Source organism: Lepisosteus oculatus, chromosome 15 (genome assembly GCF_040954835.1).
Source record: "Lepisosteus oculatus isolate fLepOcu1 chromosome 15, fLepOcu1.hap2, whole genome shotgun sequence".
NCBI classification, from domain to species: domain Eukaryota; kingdom Metazoa; phylum Chordata; class Actinopteri; order Semionotiformes; family Lepisosteidae; genus Lepisosteus; species Lepisosteus oculatus.
This window is the reverse complement of record NC_090710.1, coordinates 5,550,485-5,569,986: the sequence shown is the minus strand read 5'-3', so window position 1 is coordinate 5,569,986 and position 19,502 is coordinate 5,550,485. Positions and strand designations below refer to the sequence as shown.

Below are 19,502 nucleotides of genomic sequence, written 5' to 3'. Positions count from 1 at the left end.
TAAATGCGTCGTAGGGAACATCCATTAGAGACCACTGAGAGGGGTGGAATGTGAAGGTAGCCACTGATGCAGATGCTAGCAGGTTAATGCAATGATATAGGGTGCAATCCTGTTGTTGATTGTCACACTTTTTTCCCCCTTTGGACCGCTGACACATCACAAACTGCACACTAGTCTGACCCCCTCTTAACAACACAAATGCCATTCACTTCATTCCTCTGCCAGTCTCAGTGGACTGCATTCAGATCAGGAGCCAGGAATCTAATCAGAATTGACATCAGAGAGATTAGCTGCAGCCTCTTGATTTCAAATAATAACCATACATACACAATCTTTCCCCGTATTTAGTTTTCTAAAAGGTGGTGGGGCCACAGGGAACATGAAAAAAAAATTCCCCTTTCCTGCTTAAAAAGAGCTAAAAATTGATGTTTATGATGATGTGGATGTTATTTGTTCAAAAGAAGCCTTTCCTTCTGCAATTGCTTATTTTTGTGTGGAATTAGGACCTCAGCACTCTCCTTCCATTGTTACCATAGAAACTAATAAGCTATAAGGTTGAGGGCACCGAATCAGAAACAGGAAGTGAAGAAACTGAAAAGTAAAGACTATAATCCTACCCTGGAGAGGGAGAGAGGACTGTGATAGAAGTCTGTTCCCTGCCAGCTTTATTCAACTTTATCAGCCGATAAGGTAAGCTCCATTTTACTTCTGCTTCATTTCCGAGCTTTCAACCAAGTTCGTCTAAACATCTTCAAAAATATTGTTAAGCAGTGAAAAAGGGTTTATATGATGTTAAATCTGGTTGATAATGCTCAACAGAACTAAACAGGCTGTAATATTTGAGAAACGTACACTATTAATGTTGACAGTGTCTGAGATTCTCCAATGCTTACTTAAAAGTTCTACTTAGTGGTACTGTACCTACTGGACGACTCACAGTATCAATAGCTGAACAACCTGATTTATAAAAGGCAAATCTAAATGTGATCTTGCAATCACAGCCAACATTCTTAGGTTTCAAGTAATACATTAAACATGAAATATTCAGTATTTGTGGTATGAATTTCATTATGTCCAGGTTTTTTTATGTCCAACAAAAGATTTGTATGTAATCAAAGCCTGATAAGCTCCACTGTCATCTTGAAAGTCGTACTCCAAAATAAATGATTGTTATTATTGCATTTAAACAACCATAAAACATATGAAGCTTTTTCCTTTTGCCTTTGTACTAGCTGGATATTTAATATTTGTGTTTTTAGTGCATTGATAGAGAAAGCTTTAATACTTTAGATTAATTGTGCATACAGTAAAAGTCTTTGTAAAACAAAACAATATAACTTTAAACCACTTTATCACATAATTTCTTAGATGTGACCTTCTGTGTATCCTTAAGGGAAAACATCCACATCAAGGTTAGTTAAATAATCAAGTAATTATATGACACATTGGCATATGAGTCAATTTAACTGAAAATGATGATATTGACAAGAGAATTAGCAAATCTCTGTGTGGGTGTATCTGATTTGCATTAAAAAAACAAGTGCTCCCTCAAGTTGTTCTCTATCATTCATTTAAAAGAATTGTGCGATTTTCATTTTAAAAAGTGAAACATAAGCTATTTCTTATTACTTTGTAACTAAGAACATATGACACTTTTGCCTTTGTACAGTAACTGTACTTTTCTATGGTCTGGGCAATGATACTCAAGTTAAAGTATATTTTATCTATAGTGCTGTGATAAACATTTTTGCTTTAACGACTTTAATTCTTAGAAATTCTCCAAAACTGAAACAAATGCTCAGAACTGTACAGTATATTCATCACCAACTGTCTGGTCCACACTTCCTTCTAATATCGGGGCCTTAGGAAGGAACATTTCACTATAGCCCATTTAATGGAAAAATGTTTCTACTTGTGGGGTTATTTCCTTAAACCCCAAGCAAGAGGACTTCAACTTGAATGATTATAAGTGGAAACTATGATGTAGTGCATTTCAAAACCAAGAACAGGAGGTACTGTAATCCTAAAGGGTTGTGGGAATAAGGAATAATGTGGAATATGTAGGCCCAGCCATGTTGTTGAAGCCAATATCTTGGTTTCTTTAAAGAAACATCTCGATGTTATCATTGGAATCAATTTATTGCTAACAGCCAAATGGGCTAGATGGGCTAAATGTTTATTATCTTTCTTATGTTCTTGTGTTCAAACACCTTGTAGGCAAAAGCAGTTGTAGGACACTTGGACCATGTCAACAACAAACAATATAGTTATCTTCAGTGTTCTTACTGTATGATTTCAGACATACCAAATCAGATGATGCTTTGTTCCTGGGCAGCACAGGTTGAAGACCTTATTTTCTGTTCTCTATATGTGAAGTCACTTTTGTGCTGAATCCACACTGCAGTACCTGGTGTATAGCTGAGGGAATTTTGCTAAATTGTTAATCCCAAAATGACATCAGAATTGCCTTTTATGTTATATCCTAAGGAAACAGAGGAGGGGGTGTTCTAATTAATCATCTTCATCTGATACTAGGAAATTAAGTGAGATCTTATGTGATTATGTAATTTTACAAAGACAGCAACACATTCTGTAGCTGCTGATTCACTATCATCTTTCAGGATCTGGAGAGAGAAAATTCTGGAATCAATTAGACGCGTGGGATTGAACAAGTGTAACTTGGCTTCCTTTATCTCATTTTGAGGTGCCCCCACATTTCCTCTGGTACACCTAAGATCAATTCGAAGACTTTGAAAATAATAAAATAACAGTTCAAATGAAAGGAGGCCCTTTTAGCCTGTCTGGTAGTTAGCAGCTAACTGATCAGAGGATCTCAAATGGTTGTTTGCTGAAAGGATCCAGGGTATCTTCTTTAACCACTCGGCTTAGTTTCTTGTTTCCTTTGATAATGGATGAGTAACTTTCAGTGCAGAAGTCTGACTCTATGTTTCACAATTACATTATTTAATGGAAGTTATTAACTGACATTCAGGAGGGAAAACAACTGCAAATGAATCTCACACAACTGTTTCTAATCATATTTATCACAGAAATTAGCTATACATACAGTACTGAAAACAAACACCTCCCTTTGCATTCATCTCAAGCATCCCATCTCCACCTTGCAGCTGCCCTTGGTTAACGTCTCTCTGAATGGGGTATGAGCCTCCTTGTCCTATGGCCAGTCTGCCTTTTATCCAAGCCGAACCTAACCCACCAAATAATCCACACATTCACCCGGCATCTGATTCTCGGATGTTTTTCCCCTCACGAATCGTTTTTTGTGGAGTTTCAAAGAAATGTCTCTACGGGGCCAAATTTAAAACTCACCCACTCCACACTGCCTACTTCAGTATCAAAAATCACGCTTCTCGCGTATTCTGAAATGTGTTAAATTTATCTGCCTCCACCTCATCTTTCACCAGCTTACTGGCTCATGCGTCCTTAAAAGGGGGGTTCTGAGAGCCCTGTGGATACGATGTATTGTCCTTTCTTCTCAGCCAGTTGAGGCACCTCAATAAAGTCACCTGTCTTATCCTTCTTCATTAGAGTTTGACCAAACTCTAATGCAAGTTATAGCCAAGAAAATGCAAGTTATAGCCATAAAAAACTAACAAACACTTGATGTGCTGTAGGAAAAGGGAACAGGGCTGTGCCACAAGCAGATAGGCCCCCATACTGTTTGCTCTTCTGTTCTTTTCCATGTGTTTTGTCTGTAGGCTTTAATGACAAATGAATCTTCCTCTTCCTGAAATAATATACTGTCTAAATGATGAAATGTTATGAACTGTGTTGAAAACAACAGCGTATTGTTACATATTACCCTGGAACGAGTCAAGAATGCTTGCGAGTGGGTTTGGAATGACTCATATCCAGATCTGTAATAAAGGGCTGTGTGGTTGGTTTAGAAAGTATGATATTCTAGTCTATTTTTCATTTTTTTTATTTAATAACTGCAAAGTGAGACCACACTGATACAAGGCTTTTGTCCAAAGTGTAGGTTCCTAATTAGCTCAGATGATAAGCTGTAAAACAAAATGACACTTTTTTTTTGTCTGTTCTCGTTCAGATATAAAGGGAAAAAAACAGGGGAAAAGGAGTGAGATTCAGTGAGATTTATTTATCCACATGTGAATAAATTAAGAGGTTGATTATTTACACTTAATGACATCTGTGCAACACATTACAATTAGAACATATAGGAAGCTTTGTCTCGTTAAAATGAACTACTTGGACAGACATATTATGTCGATTCGTGTGACACAAATACTAGAACAGAACTGGGAGCTGTCAAGATGGAGCTGCACGTAATAAGATGGCATTATGCACCATGCATGGCCTGAGCCATAAAATTCTGATCAGGACTGATATTTATACCATGGGCATGGATATGACATGAAAAAGCATTGTTACAGTTTTAAAGCCCTTACAAACATTTCCATTGTACTGATTTTAAAATTCTGTGATTTTCAGGTATATCTATGACCAATACCTCAGTCAAGGCATTAGTGTATTAAGAACAATCTTTCCTGATGTTCTTGTGTGTACAGTGAGTCAAACATACAGTAGCTGCCACCAAAAGTATACCTGGGAACACATACTGTATGTGATGCTGATACTATTGTGATTTTCACGGAAATCGTGGCTTATTCATCTTAATGATGTGTTCTCACAAAAAAAAGTGAAACAGAATACTTCTCAAACATGACCAAGGACAATAATTAAGTTTCATTATCTTTGACTCAAGAGGCTTTTTGGAATAATTAGCGAGCTATTAGCTGGGATGTTTACTATGATGTTATTAAATTCAAGGGCCTACAGGAACTAAGACTATTTCAGTCCAAACAGAATCTCATTATTAAAGCTCATTGAAATTCTTTTAATTAATTTTTTATCAACACCCTTCCCCCGATTTTGCAAATAATTGTATTGACAAAAAGTTCTTCTTTTTAGTAGAAATATAATATGAAATAATACTTCATGTGAAATTTCTAATAACATTTTTTATTTAGCATTACTCACTTTTCCAATTTTCTCTTTTAGAGATCCCTCTTGTATTTTCTTTTTCAGTGTGTGATTAATCTGCGCCAGAAACCTTTTTGTTGTCTGTAATCCTCCAGAATCTCTTTAATGTTCAGTAAAACACAATATGTTTTGTGGGGACCTAGCAGAGTGTCTATATTTCATCATCTTATGTTAGTTCAAATATGATAACTGATACAGTATATGCAAAAAGAACTGCTGTATATATACTGTATATAAAGGATATATGGATATAAGTATTATACAGTCAGTGAAAAGCTAAACTACAAATTGTAAAACATATCTATCAATTTTGTATAGGCATTTATTTGAGCATATACTAAAATTTAATAATTATAGATCTATTACTATTTTGGGTATAAAGAATATAATGTTTCCATTGATATGGCACTATGATAGCTTATTTCTTCTTAATCATTTGGCATTTCTCATAAAACGTGGCTCATGCAGATGTTTTTTCCCCCTTAAGGCCATATACTATACCCTCAAGTGATTAGTAATTGTACTGTTATCTCTGATTTTATTGGAACTATTTTTGAAACCTATCAGATTACATACAATTCTTAACCTACTGTATATTAGCTTTGTGGAAGTGTGTGCATGTGTGTAAGATGTTACCTTGGCAACAGTGCCAACCAAGATTTGAAAATTAAAATGTGTCAAAACCCCCAGAATTATAGAACTTTTGAAGACTAATTTATATTTCTTTTTTCCAATTCATCGATACTAAAATTTATGCAGAACTCATAGATTTATATATTATATTGGGTTCTGTTTTGCTTGTCAAATACAGTTTGGAAGTAAGACAACAATGAAACTATATAACAGCCATTTTCTCTTCTTGCTCCCATAGTTAGGAATATCAAAAATGTCTTGATTTACCTAAACTTCAAGGTGGTATCTTTGAGTATCCTCTGCTATTAAATTGCATTATATTACTTTTTGGGGATTCTGCATATACAGTATATATTTTTAATTTCTGCTAATAAAATAAGCTCTCATGTACATTAAATATGTTTTTTTTATTTTAGAATTTTAATTTAGAATTGGAATACTTAGGGCATATGGCAACATAATTTTTTTGAAGATATTATATGAATGTAACTGTAAATTCTGATGAAGCATGGAAAAGGTATTTCTTCCACTGTCGTCTTCATCTATTTGAAGAGTTGAACATGGTGTCAAACTCTGGCTTTTTTCTGTCCTTCCAGAAATAGGAATTTGAGAATTCCTATTGAATGGAACTGCTTGATATAAGTTTACACATGCTGCTAACACATGCGTGCTGTATAAAGTCAGTGTCAGAATTATATGCTTTCTTTTTTTCAGTGAAAGAATATGAAAATCTGTTAATTCTGATCAGCTAAGAGTCACAGTTTAGGAAGGAAGCCAACCAGAGTCCTGCTGTCATGTGGACTCCATTCCATTGTTCAGATATAGCCCTGGGACTCCTCATTGAGGCCATTAGGAAGATTCCCAGAATCCACAGCTCACTGGGGAATGAAATGGAGCACAAAATCCTAACGCCTGCACATGCCCCTTTTCCCCAACCTTGCAGACCCTCCTGTACAGGCAGCACAAGTTCACAAAAGCAGCCCCTGGAGGTGGTCCTCGGTGCGATGAGGCTGCTAAATGCCTTCGCAAGCCGCTGGTCTTCTCATCTCAAGGCTGTTAGCCCCTGTAGCACTGATGCTTGCCCTATTTCAGATGAATGCCTTTGGGGCACGGATTCTCCACAGACGCCTCCAGAGAAGAGAATGAATGGTGCCAGTGCCGAGAGACAGCTACAGCTTTCTCTGCAGCTGGTATCTGCCATGGTGCTCCCAGGGGGCCGCAGTAAGTGATGCCAGTTGCATAGATGCCGTGGCAGCTGGCTACAATGGGGAGACCTTTATCAGAGCTGGCGCCCACCTCTGTTAAAGTTGAAAAGGAGGGCAAGCTGCACCACACCCTGAGTAAATGAGGAATTCCACAGTCCACAAATGGATGTCTTTAGCGCTAAAGAAGAGAGCACATATTATACAACATACTGTGAGTGGAAGGGATGGTACCAGGCTGTTGCAGAGACTGCAGGCCAATGGTTTAAGAGTAGGATGTGACAGGGTGCTGAAGGTTGAGTGATTAAGCTGGATGTCAACTCGAGCCCACCCCACCAAGAAGTGCGCAGCTACATGGGGATACACCTTGGAGTTTTATGCCCTACTCTTGAAACTGGTGATTTTAAGAACTGCTAACGAAATGGTAAAGGTTTGTGTACAGTAGCTGAGAGTTACAGTCCTTGTGGTTTTTATTCTTCAATTGCATTCTTAATTAGATCATGGTGGGGTTTTAACACCTTTGCTAATTTACCCCAGGCTAATAATTAAAATCTTTCCCTATCAGCCATCTTTGGTACTCCAGTGGCTAGAAAGTTTTCCACTAGCATTTTAACTCAGGATTAAACTTTAAACAGTATATTACTTCTGTATTACTGAAACACAACTTGCTGAGTGCTTAGAAAATTTGAAGAATATGCTCTATTAGTAAAACACACAGAGCAAGAGTTATTTATTAATAACAGAAGGTAGGAGTATCTAACTAGTCCTTATCATAAATAACGGATGGGGGTTGTCTATCATCATAAAAAACTGACCCCTAAAACAGTGTCCCTTTTTAAATCAATATTTTTAAATTATATTGTTTTTCCCAAATCAATAAAAATGACCATATTAAAAAATGATGAATGTTTCATTTTACCCTGTATTGACAGATGGTTGTTCCAGTGAATGTGAACTAATCATGTCCTGGAAAGACAAGCCAAGGGGATCTAATCTGGAGAGGATGGAGTCTGTTATGAGCCAATTTTCTGGGAGTTTAGATCACTACGACCTGCAGGATGACACTGATGAGCTAGACTTAAGCTGGCAGACTGATCAGTGTGATGGCAAAACATCAGGTAAGGATTCAATTTTGTGAGATAACACTGAGGTAAATACATTGTGCTTTATAATCCTTAAAAAACAGGATAAAAACCTTCTTCTCTTTTAAAAGTGACTTTCCAAAAATTTAAAACCTCAGAATGACATTGTATGTTAGAGGTCACCTATAGAAATGTTGGTAAATGTTACGAGATACATTAAGCACTTTAGCAAATAGTTCATAGATGACTATTAAACAGTGACAGACTTTTAAAAATGTTCCACTAGTCCACACTTGAACAATCAATATGTGCAAGTGAAAGATACATTACTTATTTCATAATTAGCTTTATATACTGTAGGTTAATAACATGTTAGTCTTTTACCTATAATTTCTTATCCATGCTGGTACAAGTGAAGTGAATCAATGTGTATACTACTAAATGTCATGATTAAGGCTTATTAAAATGCAATATCACCACTGATATAAACATAACAATTAACATTACATTAGATGGACCACTTGAAATACTGCATTGATAATAACAGATGCAGTGCTCCTGTTTACCCGCTTTTTATGGTTTAATTCTGTATATCCCTCAATACTTGCTGTAGTAATATTGCTAGAGGAGGGATACCATTGGGATACCAAAATGCTTGCATGTTTTACATTTTAGGAGCAAAACTGTGACTACTCAACAGGCACTGACCTTAGGAAGGGACATCCTGCATGGGGAAGAGAAATAAGCATTCAAATCATTTTCCATGGCTTTTTATTCCAAGTAGGAGAGCAGATCAATGCTCATAAGACATTCAAGGACATGAATAGTGTGGTTCTCCAGCTGTTGGCTTGAATTGCTATCCTGCTGTCCTTCAAATGCAATCCAGCAGACAGGTTATTGCTGTATCTCAAAGGTCATATATCCATTCAAGAATTTTCTGCATCTATTGAATTGCTCCCTCACCTCAATATAATCTGTACTGCCATAAGGAAGTTCAGAACAGAATTTGTCTCTACTGGTTCTGCTTTTTTTCTCGGGAAGACCTCTTTTTCTTGGTATTCAGAGCAGCGCAATTTTCTGAAGAGATATTAGTTGTAATAAACGAAGGAAACAAATACACCGGTCAAAACAACCAAGGTTGTGATCATTAGCAAAGTCACACTTGAGAGAATGTAACCTGTTACATGTTTTGGTCAGTATCTGCTGTTTGGGTATTGTACATAACCACCCTGGTCAATATCTAATCTAAAGTGACATGGTAAGACCATTACACAGAAATAGCTATAATTAACCTGAAGATGAGGTACAGAACTAGAGGCATACAGTATTTAAATCAATCTATTAATCTGTACAAACAATAAAATGTCTGAAGAATCCTTTTTTTCCATGTGTTTTTAGAGCCAGGACAAATTATTTTCCATACCATATACAGCCTTCATCCATTCAAAGCACTGGAATGCAGAATTTTCCTCGATCAAGTTCCGATCTTTGTTCGGATCACAGATGTAGAAAGGTTTACTTCAACTACAAGGGTGGGTCTGTGAATATTTTCTATTTTTTCCAAAGTGAAAAGGATTTTTTCCAAAAAAATATTGCAATGGCTCAAATTGTGTAATATTTTTTACGCTACTGTATATAATACATTTCTCACTTAATACAGGATCCATATAGTAAGCATATGAAACCATATACATCTATCTATGCACGTACAGTATACTATACAAATTTTGCACATCAATGAATAGTTTTTTGGCATGATTTATGTGAGGCCTTGTAAAAGTCAAGCCAGAAACATCTAAAAGAATAAATATGCCCTGCTTATCAACAGAACGCACCCTCCTGCCATGAGTATAGTATGTTGGAGGCTGGACTGAGTCACCTCAGGTGAACTCACCAGCAGCAGAGCCTTACATTCAAAGGGTTCTTGTAGACCACCTTAACAGATACTGTATCACCGAGTGTGGCGCAGATGTGCAGAGCAGTATGCAAGCTGCTTCTCATCAACAGAGAAAGGGTGATGAGGAAGATCAAGTGTGATAGTCTAGGCAGGAGAGATTAGCTCCTTAAGAATTTGTGATTGATAGCAGCATACAGTAGCTAGCAGCACAGCTCTACATTGATTAAGTCCTGGTACAACGCTTGCTATCCCTCCTGCCAGTTCATCCTGACATGACAACATTCCAGCAGGATAACACAAGTTGTATATTCTGCTTGCGTTTTCTTGTAAAATAAGAAAGTGACAGTTCTGTCATGGATGGCCTGTATTGTCAGACCTGAGCCTCTTAAAACATTTGTAAGATAAGCCGTGATGTCATGTGGCACCTAGAATTCAGAGATGAGTGAATGGGCATATGCTTATCCAGACTCTACGAGAGGAATGGGACAAAAGACAGCAACCAGGTACAAATTATTATATTGCTTCCAACAGTGGCTGTACTTGCTACTAGCCTGTGACTTCTACAGCAGTCCTCCTGTTGTTCAGCCCTGTTGATCAAAAATGTTAGTCAACATAATGAAGTTACCTAAATGATGTCTGTTCAATAAAATTTCAGTACACCTGCTACAAAAAAGATTTTGAAATTTTCCTGGAATTTGTTGCAGATATAAATGTTATTTACAAAACTATGTAGTTAATTCCTCTAAACAGAACAGTTGAATATTATCAGCTGCTATACATCTGTAATTGATGCATACTCTTTAAAAGCTATTGTACATTGCATGAGGAACAGTAAAATAATGAGACAAAGAATCAAAACTCAAAGCAGTTTATATTATACATCTTCCTCCTGTTTCTCAGAAAACCTTTCTATTTCAAATAATGATATGAAACCATTCAAATCAAAGGTACCGATCAACCACAAACTGAACATCACATATAAAGATTTCATTTAGTTTTGAGTCAAAAATAAAGGAGAAAAAATACTTTTATACCAAAAAAAAAAAAGAAAGTGCTGAACAGGGTTCTATTAAAATAAGATTTGTGAGACACAACATTGAACAAAAAATGGTAATGACATACCACTTACTTGTATTTTGGTCATGGGCTTTGGCTGTCATTAAAACACCTGTGTTAGGAAACAGTAGTGAGGACCCTATGCAGAAAACCAGGACGATCCCCAGAGGCGTAGTGGATATAACAATCTGAGGTCTGAAAACCGAAGGTAAACAAGCTGGTGCAAAACTACAAAAAACAGAAGCGGAGCCGGAAGCCGAGTCGAAACCAGAACGATAACCAAAGTACCAAAACCAGGAGACAGTCGGAGAACAAACCAGGGCCAAGAAGCCAAAAGCCAAGTAGTAAGCCGTAGCAAAAATGGAAGTAGCTCTAGCCAGGAAAAACCCTAATACTGAGGACAGGGGAGAGTATAAAGCAGCATTAAATAGGCTGGGGTAAATTGGCTGATTGGGAACCATGCTGGAATACGAGGTGGAATGACGAGGTAAGAATATGTTTATATATGGAAACTTCACAGATGCATTATGTTCGGGCTGCTCATTTTAAAGTTGTACATCTTATTGATGCATTTAAGAAAAAATATTCCTTCTGAAAGAAGTTACTGTAATAGTTTGCAGAATATCTATAAACAGAAGTCCTTTCCTTTGTAAATTACTCTTTTATACATAAAATGTTCCATCAAAATGCAGGTACTGTATTCTCTCTAGATTTGGTTAACCTTACTTGAGAAATTGCAGCTCTGTAGTGATCTTTTTTTTAGAAATAGCCATTTACAAACTATAAATACATAACTAAAAGCTTACCATTATCTGCAGCCACTAATATTTTACTATTCATATGATCCTTAAGCTATAATTGAATCTCAGAAACCAGCATGCTGTATTTCAAGTGCCTTGCAAAAGTACGCACCTCTTTCCATTGATGAATTAATAATGATGAACAAATATTTTTAAAGTGAATATTTATAATTAAAACTTGAATGCTGAAACTGAAATAGTTTTATAAGTATTCACCCCTGGAGTCAATATTTGGAAGAAACATCTTTGACAGCAATTACACTACACACAGCAATGGTGCAATTTTCTCCCATTCTTCTTTGCAAACTTGCTCAAACTCTGTCAAGTTTGTTGTGGATTCTTAATAGACATCGGTGGGTGTGTTTAGTCAAGATTTCCTGAACAGTGCATTATTCTTTCATCATTTTGCAGGTCTTGAATCCCAACCTCTACACTGTTGAACTGAGCCATGGGGAATTCACGTGGAAAGTCAAACGTCGTTTTAAGCACTTCCAGGCTTTGCATCAAGAGCTCTTAAAATTCAAGGCCCTGCTGAAAATCCCCATACCAACTCGAACGTAAGGCCTCCAGCATCACTTTAGCACACAAGGCTTGTCATAGCAGTTTGTCTCACTGGCTCTCAGACATGCTTGTGAACATATCAACCTGGGGATGAATAATGAAAGATTAAACCGCTCATTCAAGCTTTACTCTGATGAAGACACATGTCTCAACTGTTTATTGAGGATATTTACTCAAGAAGCACTGCTTTTCATATTTTATTATGATTTGCAATATAATGACTATTATCTATCCTCTTACTATCTGAGCTGTATCTCAGTTGCTTTTTATTGCAGTATAGACTAGGGAGTACTCTAATAGTGAAGGCTGAATGGAGATTTCCCATCCACTGTAGTATGCAATCTTCTGTTTCATATAATTGAATAATTCCTTTGTGTAGAGGACTTTAAAGTGTACTTATCTTATATCTGAGTTAGCATCTAAGCTATATATATATAATTATAAGCTATATTTGCAAACTTAACACCCTTCCCCAGACCTGAAAAAAATAATATACTGTACCTTTCAAATGAAGTCTTTGTATGGCCATATAGAGACTTGCCTGAGTGTGATGATTCTGAATCTTGGCTATATTATTAAATGCATTTTTAAGACATGAGATTTCTTTCTCTTTCTAAGAGATCAGAAGAGACATATTGTTTAAGAATACTTGGTTAAAATATGTTCTATTGCATCTTGACATCTGTCAATATCACAACCTGAAAATCCAACTGGTATTGCAATTGTTTACCAAGAAAAGCATGACAAAATTTGTTCATGATGAGATTTGTCGCATGATTAGAATGATGAACTAGCCTAGATTTTATCACAAGTTCAACCCACCTGCAAAATGAAATTATAAATGATCTTGGGATGCTGTTTGGTAGAAATAAGAGGGTTTTGGCAAGTAAAAAGAAATGTGTTTTGATATGAACCATACAAGTAACTGCCAATAAAAAGGAAACACCAACATAAAGTGTCTAAATAGGGTTGAAGAGGTTCAAGGAGGTAGCTGTGTCAGCATGCATAGGCTGCAAAGGAACAAGTAAAGGTTTATTTAATGCTGAAAAGAGAAAAAAGAAACATGACAATTCATCTGTGGAGTCTTAACCTGAAGAAGACTTGCATCTGAAGGCTCTTCACCTCCCACATAAAGAATGGTCTTAATAGGGTATTAACCACCCTGAGCCACCATAAGCCATCAAAACAGCCTCAATGTACCTTGGCATAGATTCTACAAGTGTCTGGAAATCTAATGGAGGGATTCAAAACCATTCTTCCAACTGAAATTTCATCATCTGGTGTTTTATTGATGGTGGTGGTGCTCCAGAATCTCAATTAGGCTTGAGAGTTTGAGTTGGGCCATCCGAACCCAGATCTGTTGATCTTGAGTTGATCACGTTGAGTTGATCTTGATCATCAGTTGAGATCTGGTGACTGGGTTGGGTGGGACAACCATGGCATATGGTTAAAATCGTTTTCGTGCTCATCAGTCGTGCCCATTCTGTGACCACTCATGCCCAGTAGATGGAGTCATTGTCATCCTGGAAGATTCCACGCCCATCAGGATAGAAATGCTTTACCAGAGGATAAATGTGATCACTCAGAATGAATTTGCATTTATTGGCATTAATCTTGCCCTCTAAAGGGTTGATATGAACCCCTGGTGTTCTCAACATGTGTTCAGGGTAAAGTTTGACTCACCTGACCATATGACTTTTTCACTGCTCAGTAGACTGCTGCCTATGTTTTTTGCACCACATTACTTACTAAGGTTATTTTTTAGGTGTAATAAGGGGTTATGCACTGAAACCTGCCATAGTATAACTTTCTCTAAAGTTCTCAATGGACTGTACTTGATTAAAATGCCTGCTCATGCCTTATATTGACATTTGCAGTGATTGCTCATCCATTGCTTTGCATTTCAAACCAATGCACAGGCATCACAGTTGTGGAGTATGCTCCTTCATTCACAGTTGTCCCTAGCTGATGATGTCTTTCCCTCAGACTTACATACCAGCATCACCTTAGCCACAGTTCCTCATGAAATATCAGCAAGTTGAGGAAATCTTTGTCACTGAACCTCCTGCCAAACATGCCCCAAAAATCACCACTCTCAAAGTCACTGAGATCTCCTGTTCTAGCTATCATAGCCAAAATAATAGGCAACTGGTCCAGCAATTTTATCCATGACCCTAAGCATAATGGGATGTTAATTGCTTAATAACTCAGGAACAGCATTTGTGTGGCAGTGCCTGCTTTCAATATACTTTTTGTCCCTCATTCACTCAAGTGTTTCTTTATGTTGGCAGTTACCTGTAGTCAAAGATCAAGACATTCTTTCATCAATTGAAAAAATGTATTGTAGAAGGACCACGTTCCATGTTCTGTAAGCGTGTGTCTGTTCCTTCAGGTTACATTGTTAAGTGTTTGACTGTGATAAATAGTGTGAAAACTGGACAGTACTGTAGGTACTTAGAGTGCCTGTCATTCCCTTACAAGTCATACGGTTCGGAGGAGGTCCTTCAAAGGGCAAAAACGGTTTCAAGGAGGACATATCCCAACTCTGCCACGAAGACCAGATGCCATGGTGAAGGAAGAGCAGCTGACCAGTAGAAAGGTAAATTGCTGTTTTACTTGTCGATGTTTGCATTTCAAAGATCTTCAGTTTCAGCAATTTCATTTTGGGACAAGCTGTATATGTTTACTACCCTTGCTTTTCTTGTTATATACTGTATCGTGTAAATTGCATGTACCATATACTGGAAAGCTCTGTATACGTCTCTGACATAAGAAGTTTCTAAGTGCAATATGCGGTATCTGTTTTACTGCCGTCCAGTGCTGGATCAGTTTCAATTGCCCCTAACTGAAATGACCAGGAGTCTAAGTTAAATTAATTACATGCCACTAGAAATAATTATAATTGCAACTGATTGCGACCCGGGGCTACACTATCATATTATGTATTCATATTTTGAGGCTGCATTTCATTAAAATCTACTCTGCTTGACAAATCAGCATTGCACCCTATTAATATTTCAGTATGGGAGAATATGCTGAATAATAATTAAAATAAAAAAGTAAAAAAACTGGGGAAGGAATTGTCTGTGGTTCTAAATTCCTTATATTACTGAAAATTAAATTAAATTAATTAAATTAAATAAATAAGATCTTCAAACAGATGTCTAAATTTTTAGGTACCATCTGCTTTTGGTGCATAATAGTGACAATGCTGGGATATACATGATACCACTTCTTTGATGAATGAATGTTCAGCAATATCCATAATGACTTGCTTATTAACAGAATAAAGAACAACAACTGGAGCATACAGTACATAAGAAAAGCAAAATAAGGAGCAAATGCTCTGGAATGTCTTGAGTATCTGAATTTTTCCATAGGTAATATTAGTAAATGAAATATGTATAGTGTTGTTTAGTGTACAAATTTTTATTGTTAATACACATTTCTTAAACCCAGTTTGTCTGAACTATTACTCTTTTTGTCAAAGTCATGGCAGAGAACAAAGAGCTCTAATTATACCAACCACTCGGGTATATTCTTGCCAAAAATCTTTAAAATTAGGGGGTCATGATTATTTAATTGACTTGTTGATCAATCCACTCTGTCATTTTCTGATTGTAACAATATATTAATGTTGGAAATTTCCTGTCTTTGTGACTTTGCTGCTCTTCAGACTTGTACTATATTTATTTTTAACAGATGCAATTAGAAGATTATCTGAAGAATTTATTGAAAAGAACAATGTACCGGAATCATCCTGCAACTGTATGTACATGTTTAACTAATGGTTTTAAAAATTCAGCCAATACCAAGAAAATGAATCAGACTGGTCTGGGGATCCTATAGAAATGTATATAGAGATCCTATAGCTATTCTTCACTCCATGAAGTCTTTTAAAATACCACACACATATTTTGAAAGGAAGGGAAAGTTTGTAGCTGTTTTAGTCACAGTCTTGCACTTCTTCGTTAACCTTAAGTTTATGTCCTCTTTTGGAGTTTTCTGGTTCCTTCAACATTTTCTTTTCATAAAAGATTTAACATGTTTAAACTTTTTATTTACTTTATAGATTACTTACAGTTCTCTATGGAGATACTTACAGTTATTCATGAGGGTTTTCTATATGATTTGCAAAAAATATTTTGTTACACTCCCTAATGTCAATATTGTAAGTATGGAGTATGGAGAACATTTGTTTAAAACCTTGAAGGACTCGAATAATATTTCTTTGTGATTTCACAACTCTACAAAGAGAACAATATTGTTAGACTGTAGCCCTGCAATAAAACTCAGGAAAGGATAGTGAAGACATTCCAGTAGCATGCCAATGCCAAAGCCTACATAATACACAGTAAAAATAGAAATTTGATTACCATGGTAAATTTCACAGTGATGCGCAAAGATCCAAACAATTTAACCATGTGAAGCCTTCACCGTATTACTTTGAATACTTACCATGGTTACAGTCTGCTTAGATTTCTAATACAGACGTCCAGAAATAATCTGTTGCAGTGTGAATGCTGTATGCGGCCTGCTATGATTTATATACTATTAGCAATAAAATGAAGAAAAAACTAACAAACGTACAATCAAACCGAAGGTACTGAATAGCAATCGGCTCAGCAGGCTCTATGAAGTTATAAGTCTGAAAAATGATGTTTTACAGGATATCATTCCCACTGTGATTCCAACCATTAAGAGGGTTGTATGTAATAGTTAGGTTTTAACAGATCTGTTGCACAACATTTCACACAGGATGAGGCTTTGACAGCCACATATTAAACAAGTAATTTTTTCACTAATTGAAAACCATTTCTGTACTATGAAACAAGAAAGGATCTCTTATACAATAGCCTTGGTGGCCATTATTCCCCTAGGTCGAGTTAGTATAGCATAGTTAATACAATTCTTTGTTTAATCCAAGATGTGTGCACAAAAGTTTAAAACTATTTTGTTTAGGTATCACTCCAGAAAACTGTATAATTGTTTCCTTACATTAAATGTCCAATTTGTGAATACATGAACTAGCATTCAGTAATGCACAGTTCCCAGTAAGTGTGTTGAGACAAAAGAGCACCTCATCATCTGTGAAGCATGGACTGTTCTGGGTCTGCATGGCTGCATGTGGAACTGTCCATATCGTCACTGCACATACAACCAAAACAAAAATATCTGTTTTGACTTTGCTGCTTAATACTTTTGGAAGGCACTCTATAATGTCTGTAATCCCTATTTTAATGGTCAAGGACTACTGGATGAGAAAAAGGATTTAAAATAATTGTATATTGTTTTTTTTCCAACTTTCCAGCTTGAATTCTTGGAAGTAAGTCAATTGTCCTTTATTCGGGATCTTGGACCGAAGGGAATGTAAGTATTGTGTGAGAGAATGGACATTTTATCCCCTCCCTTGTACATTATTTATCTACAGTATAGTTAATCAAAGTCAAATAAAGCAACTTTTGTCAAGAAAGTTAAAATTTTCAATAATTAATAACACAGTGATAAATTCTGTGATTAAGCACATGAAAAAGTCATGTGGATTTGGCATATGACACAAAGTTTTGGCATATTCTATTAGTCCACATTTTATAAAGAAAGAAATACAAACTACAAATATAATACTACTATATTACTTACAGTGGACATTAATCCATGTACATATGTAGATACAGTATCTATCTAATATCTGTCTATGCAATTACTGTAGATCATAATTATATTTTTTGAGCAAATATAAAACCCGAACATTTATAGAAAACTAGTATGAATCAGTATTAATGTAAGTTTAATTTTTCATTATATATAATAAGTTTCTGCCAGTCACCGATTCCAGACCTAATACTCAATGGCTCTTTGTATGTCCCCATCTTCTAATGTCTCAACAATGGATGCCTCTTGTCAAGTACCAGGCTTATAATTTAAATTTGGCAATTTCAATTACAAAGTGGTTTGTAGTATTAATGTAGTTCTAAATGTACTGTAACTGGAGCTGTTCCACATCATACCACCCCTTTATATAATGTCAGCCTTATATATGGCAAGTATTTCCTTTTAAAGGTCTGTCAGGTGCAGTTATTCTCATTGTAACCCTCTTCAAAGATTCTGATCCCTTCTATTTATCTAGAGTAGTTTGCTTAGTTGCTAAAAGCTAATTCATTTTGTATCTCTTCCTGCTATTAAAACATAGTGAGCATAACTGTTCCATGGTATTATGGGTATTTAATAAAGTACACTAATCAATTTCATTATATGACTTAATACAGTATCTTTAGATTCGTTGTATCCATTGAATCTACAGTTTGAGGTTTGAGACTGAAATCAGATTGTTGACTTGAAGGACTTGAAATCGTTCTGTTAGCTGCAACATACAGTAACTTTATGAATGGGTTTTCTAATCTAGTTTGCCTCTTTTGAATTTTTTTAAAGTGAGGGGCTTACTTTGAAGAAGTCAGGGGGCAATACATTTCCTGGGTGTTACTGCTGTGGCTCCAACAGTGTCTGCTACAGGTGGTCAAAGAGGTAATCAGTTTCACTAAAATGCCTGATGGACTGATGAAGGAAATCTGCACACAATGCTATAATGATTGCTGAAATTTTTTAGAACACTGGAGATGACTTTTTATATAAGCAGTTCTTCTTGCTAAAAGATAAGGATGGTTTTAAATAAGAAGTGTTTCAAATCATGCCAAGTATGATTTTTTTTTGCTGCAATTACTGATAAATTAGTACACAGTATCATGTCTACAGCAAAAACATGATTTAAGATGACATGTGCGTAGGGTGACTGTATGACTCCATGTTCACCTTTGAGACACAATAGTATTTTAAACTACACTTAAATTTTTAAAAAAATGTTGTTTAGTAAAATAAGTACAGTATTACACCTTGACTGAACTGAAAGGTGGACCAGCTAAACAATATTACTGATTTGTTCAAAACCAATTTCAGGTTTGGTTTTACAGTCACCAGCTCATCAGTATCACACATTTATGAAGCATGTGCAATACGTGTAGTCATTTTCAGCTTAGCAAATGTGTGAGGCTAAATTTAAAAAGTAATACATTTAAAGTTGAGTGCAATTTAAAATTTACATCTTGTCTCAAAGTGTCCCAGTGAACACAGGGCCTTGTCAGTATCGTGTTGTATATATGAAATCCATATTTGAAATTGCCCACCTTCTTCGTTTATTAACTTCTCCATTTGGGCCTAATAATTAATTGTGGAAACATCTTTAACATTATTT

At 36.0% G+C, this 19,502-nt stretch overlaps 1 protein-coding gene across 3 annotated transcripts in view; it reads left to right on the top strand.

The window, feature by feature from the left end:
• Positions 1–214: 214 nt before the first annotated feature.
• The window catches only part of LOC102688611 (phospholipase D1), a 50,379-nt gene continuing 31,091 nt past the window's right edge, over positions 215–19,502 (top strand). For all 3 annotated transcript variants that reach the window (XM_015363337.2, XM_006638947.3, XM_015363338.2), the window contains exons 1-8: positions 215–690; positions 7,793–7,978; positions 9,341–9,474; positions 12,107–12,252; positions 14,738–14,855; positions 15,959–16,024; positions 17,568–17,626; positions 18,686–18,778. In XM_015363337.2, coding sequence (XP_015218823.1) covers positions 7,822–7,978; positions 9,341–9,474; positions 12,107–12,252; positions 14,738–14,855; positions 15,959–16,024; positions 17,568–17,626; positions 18,686–18,778 — 773 coding nt within the window. In that variant the 5' untranslated portion in view covers positions 215–690; positions 7,793–7,821. The remainder of the gene's footprint in view (positions 691–7,792; positions 7,979–9,340; positions 9,475–12,106; positions 12,253–14,737; positions 14,856–15,958; positions 16,025–17,567; positions 17,627–18,685; positions 18,779–19,502) is intronic.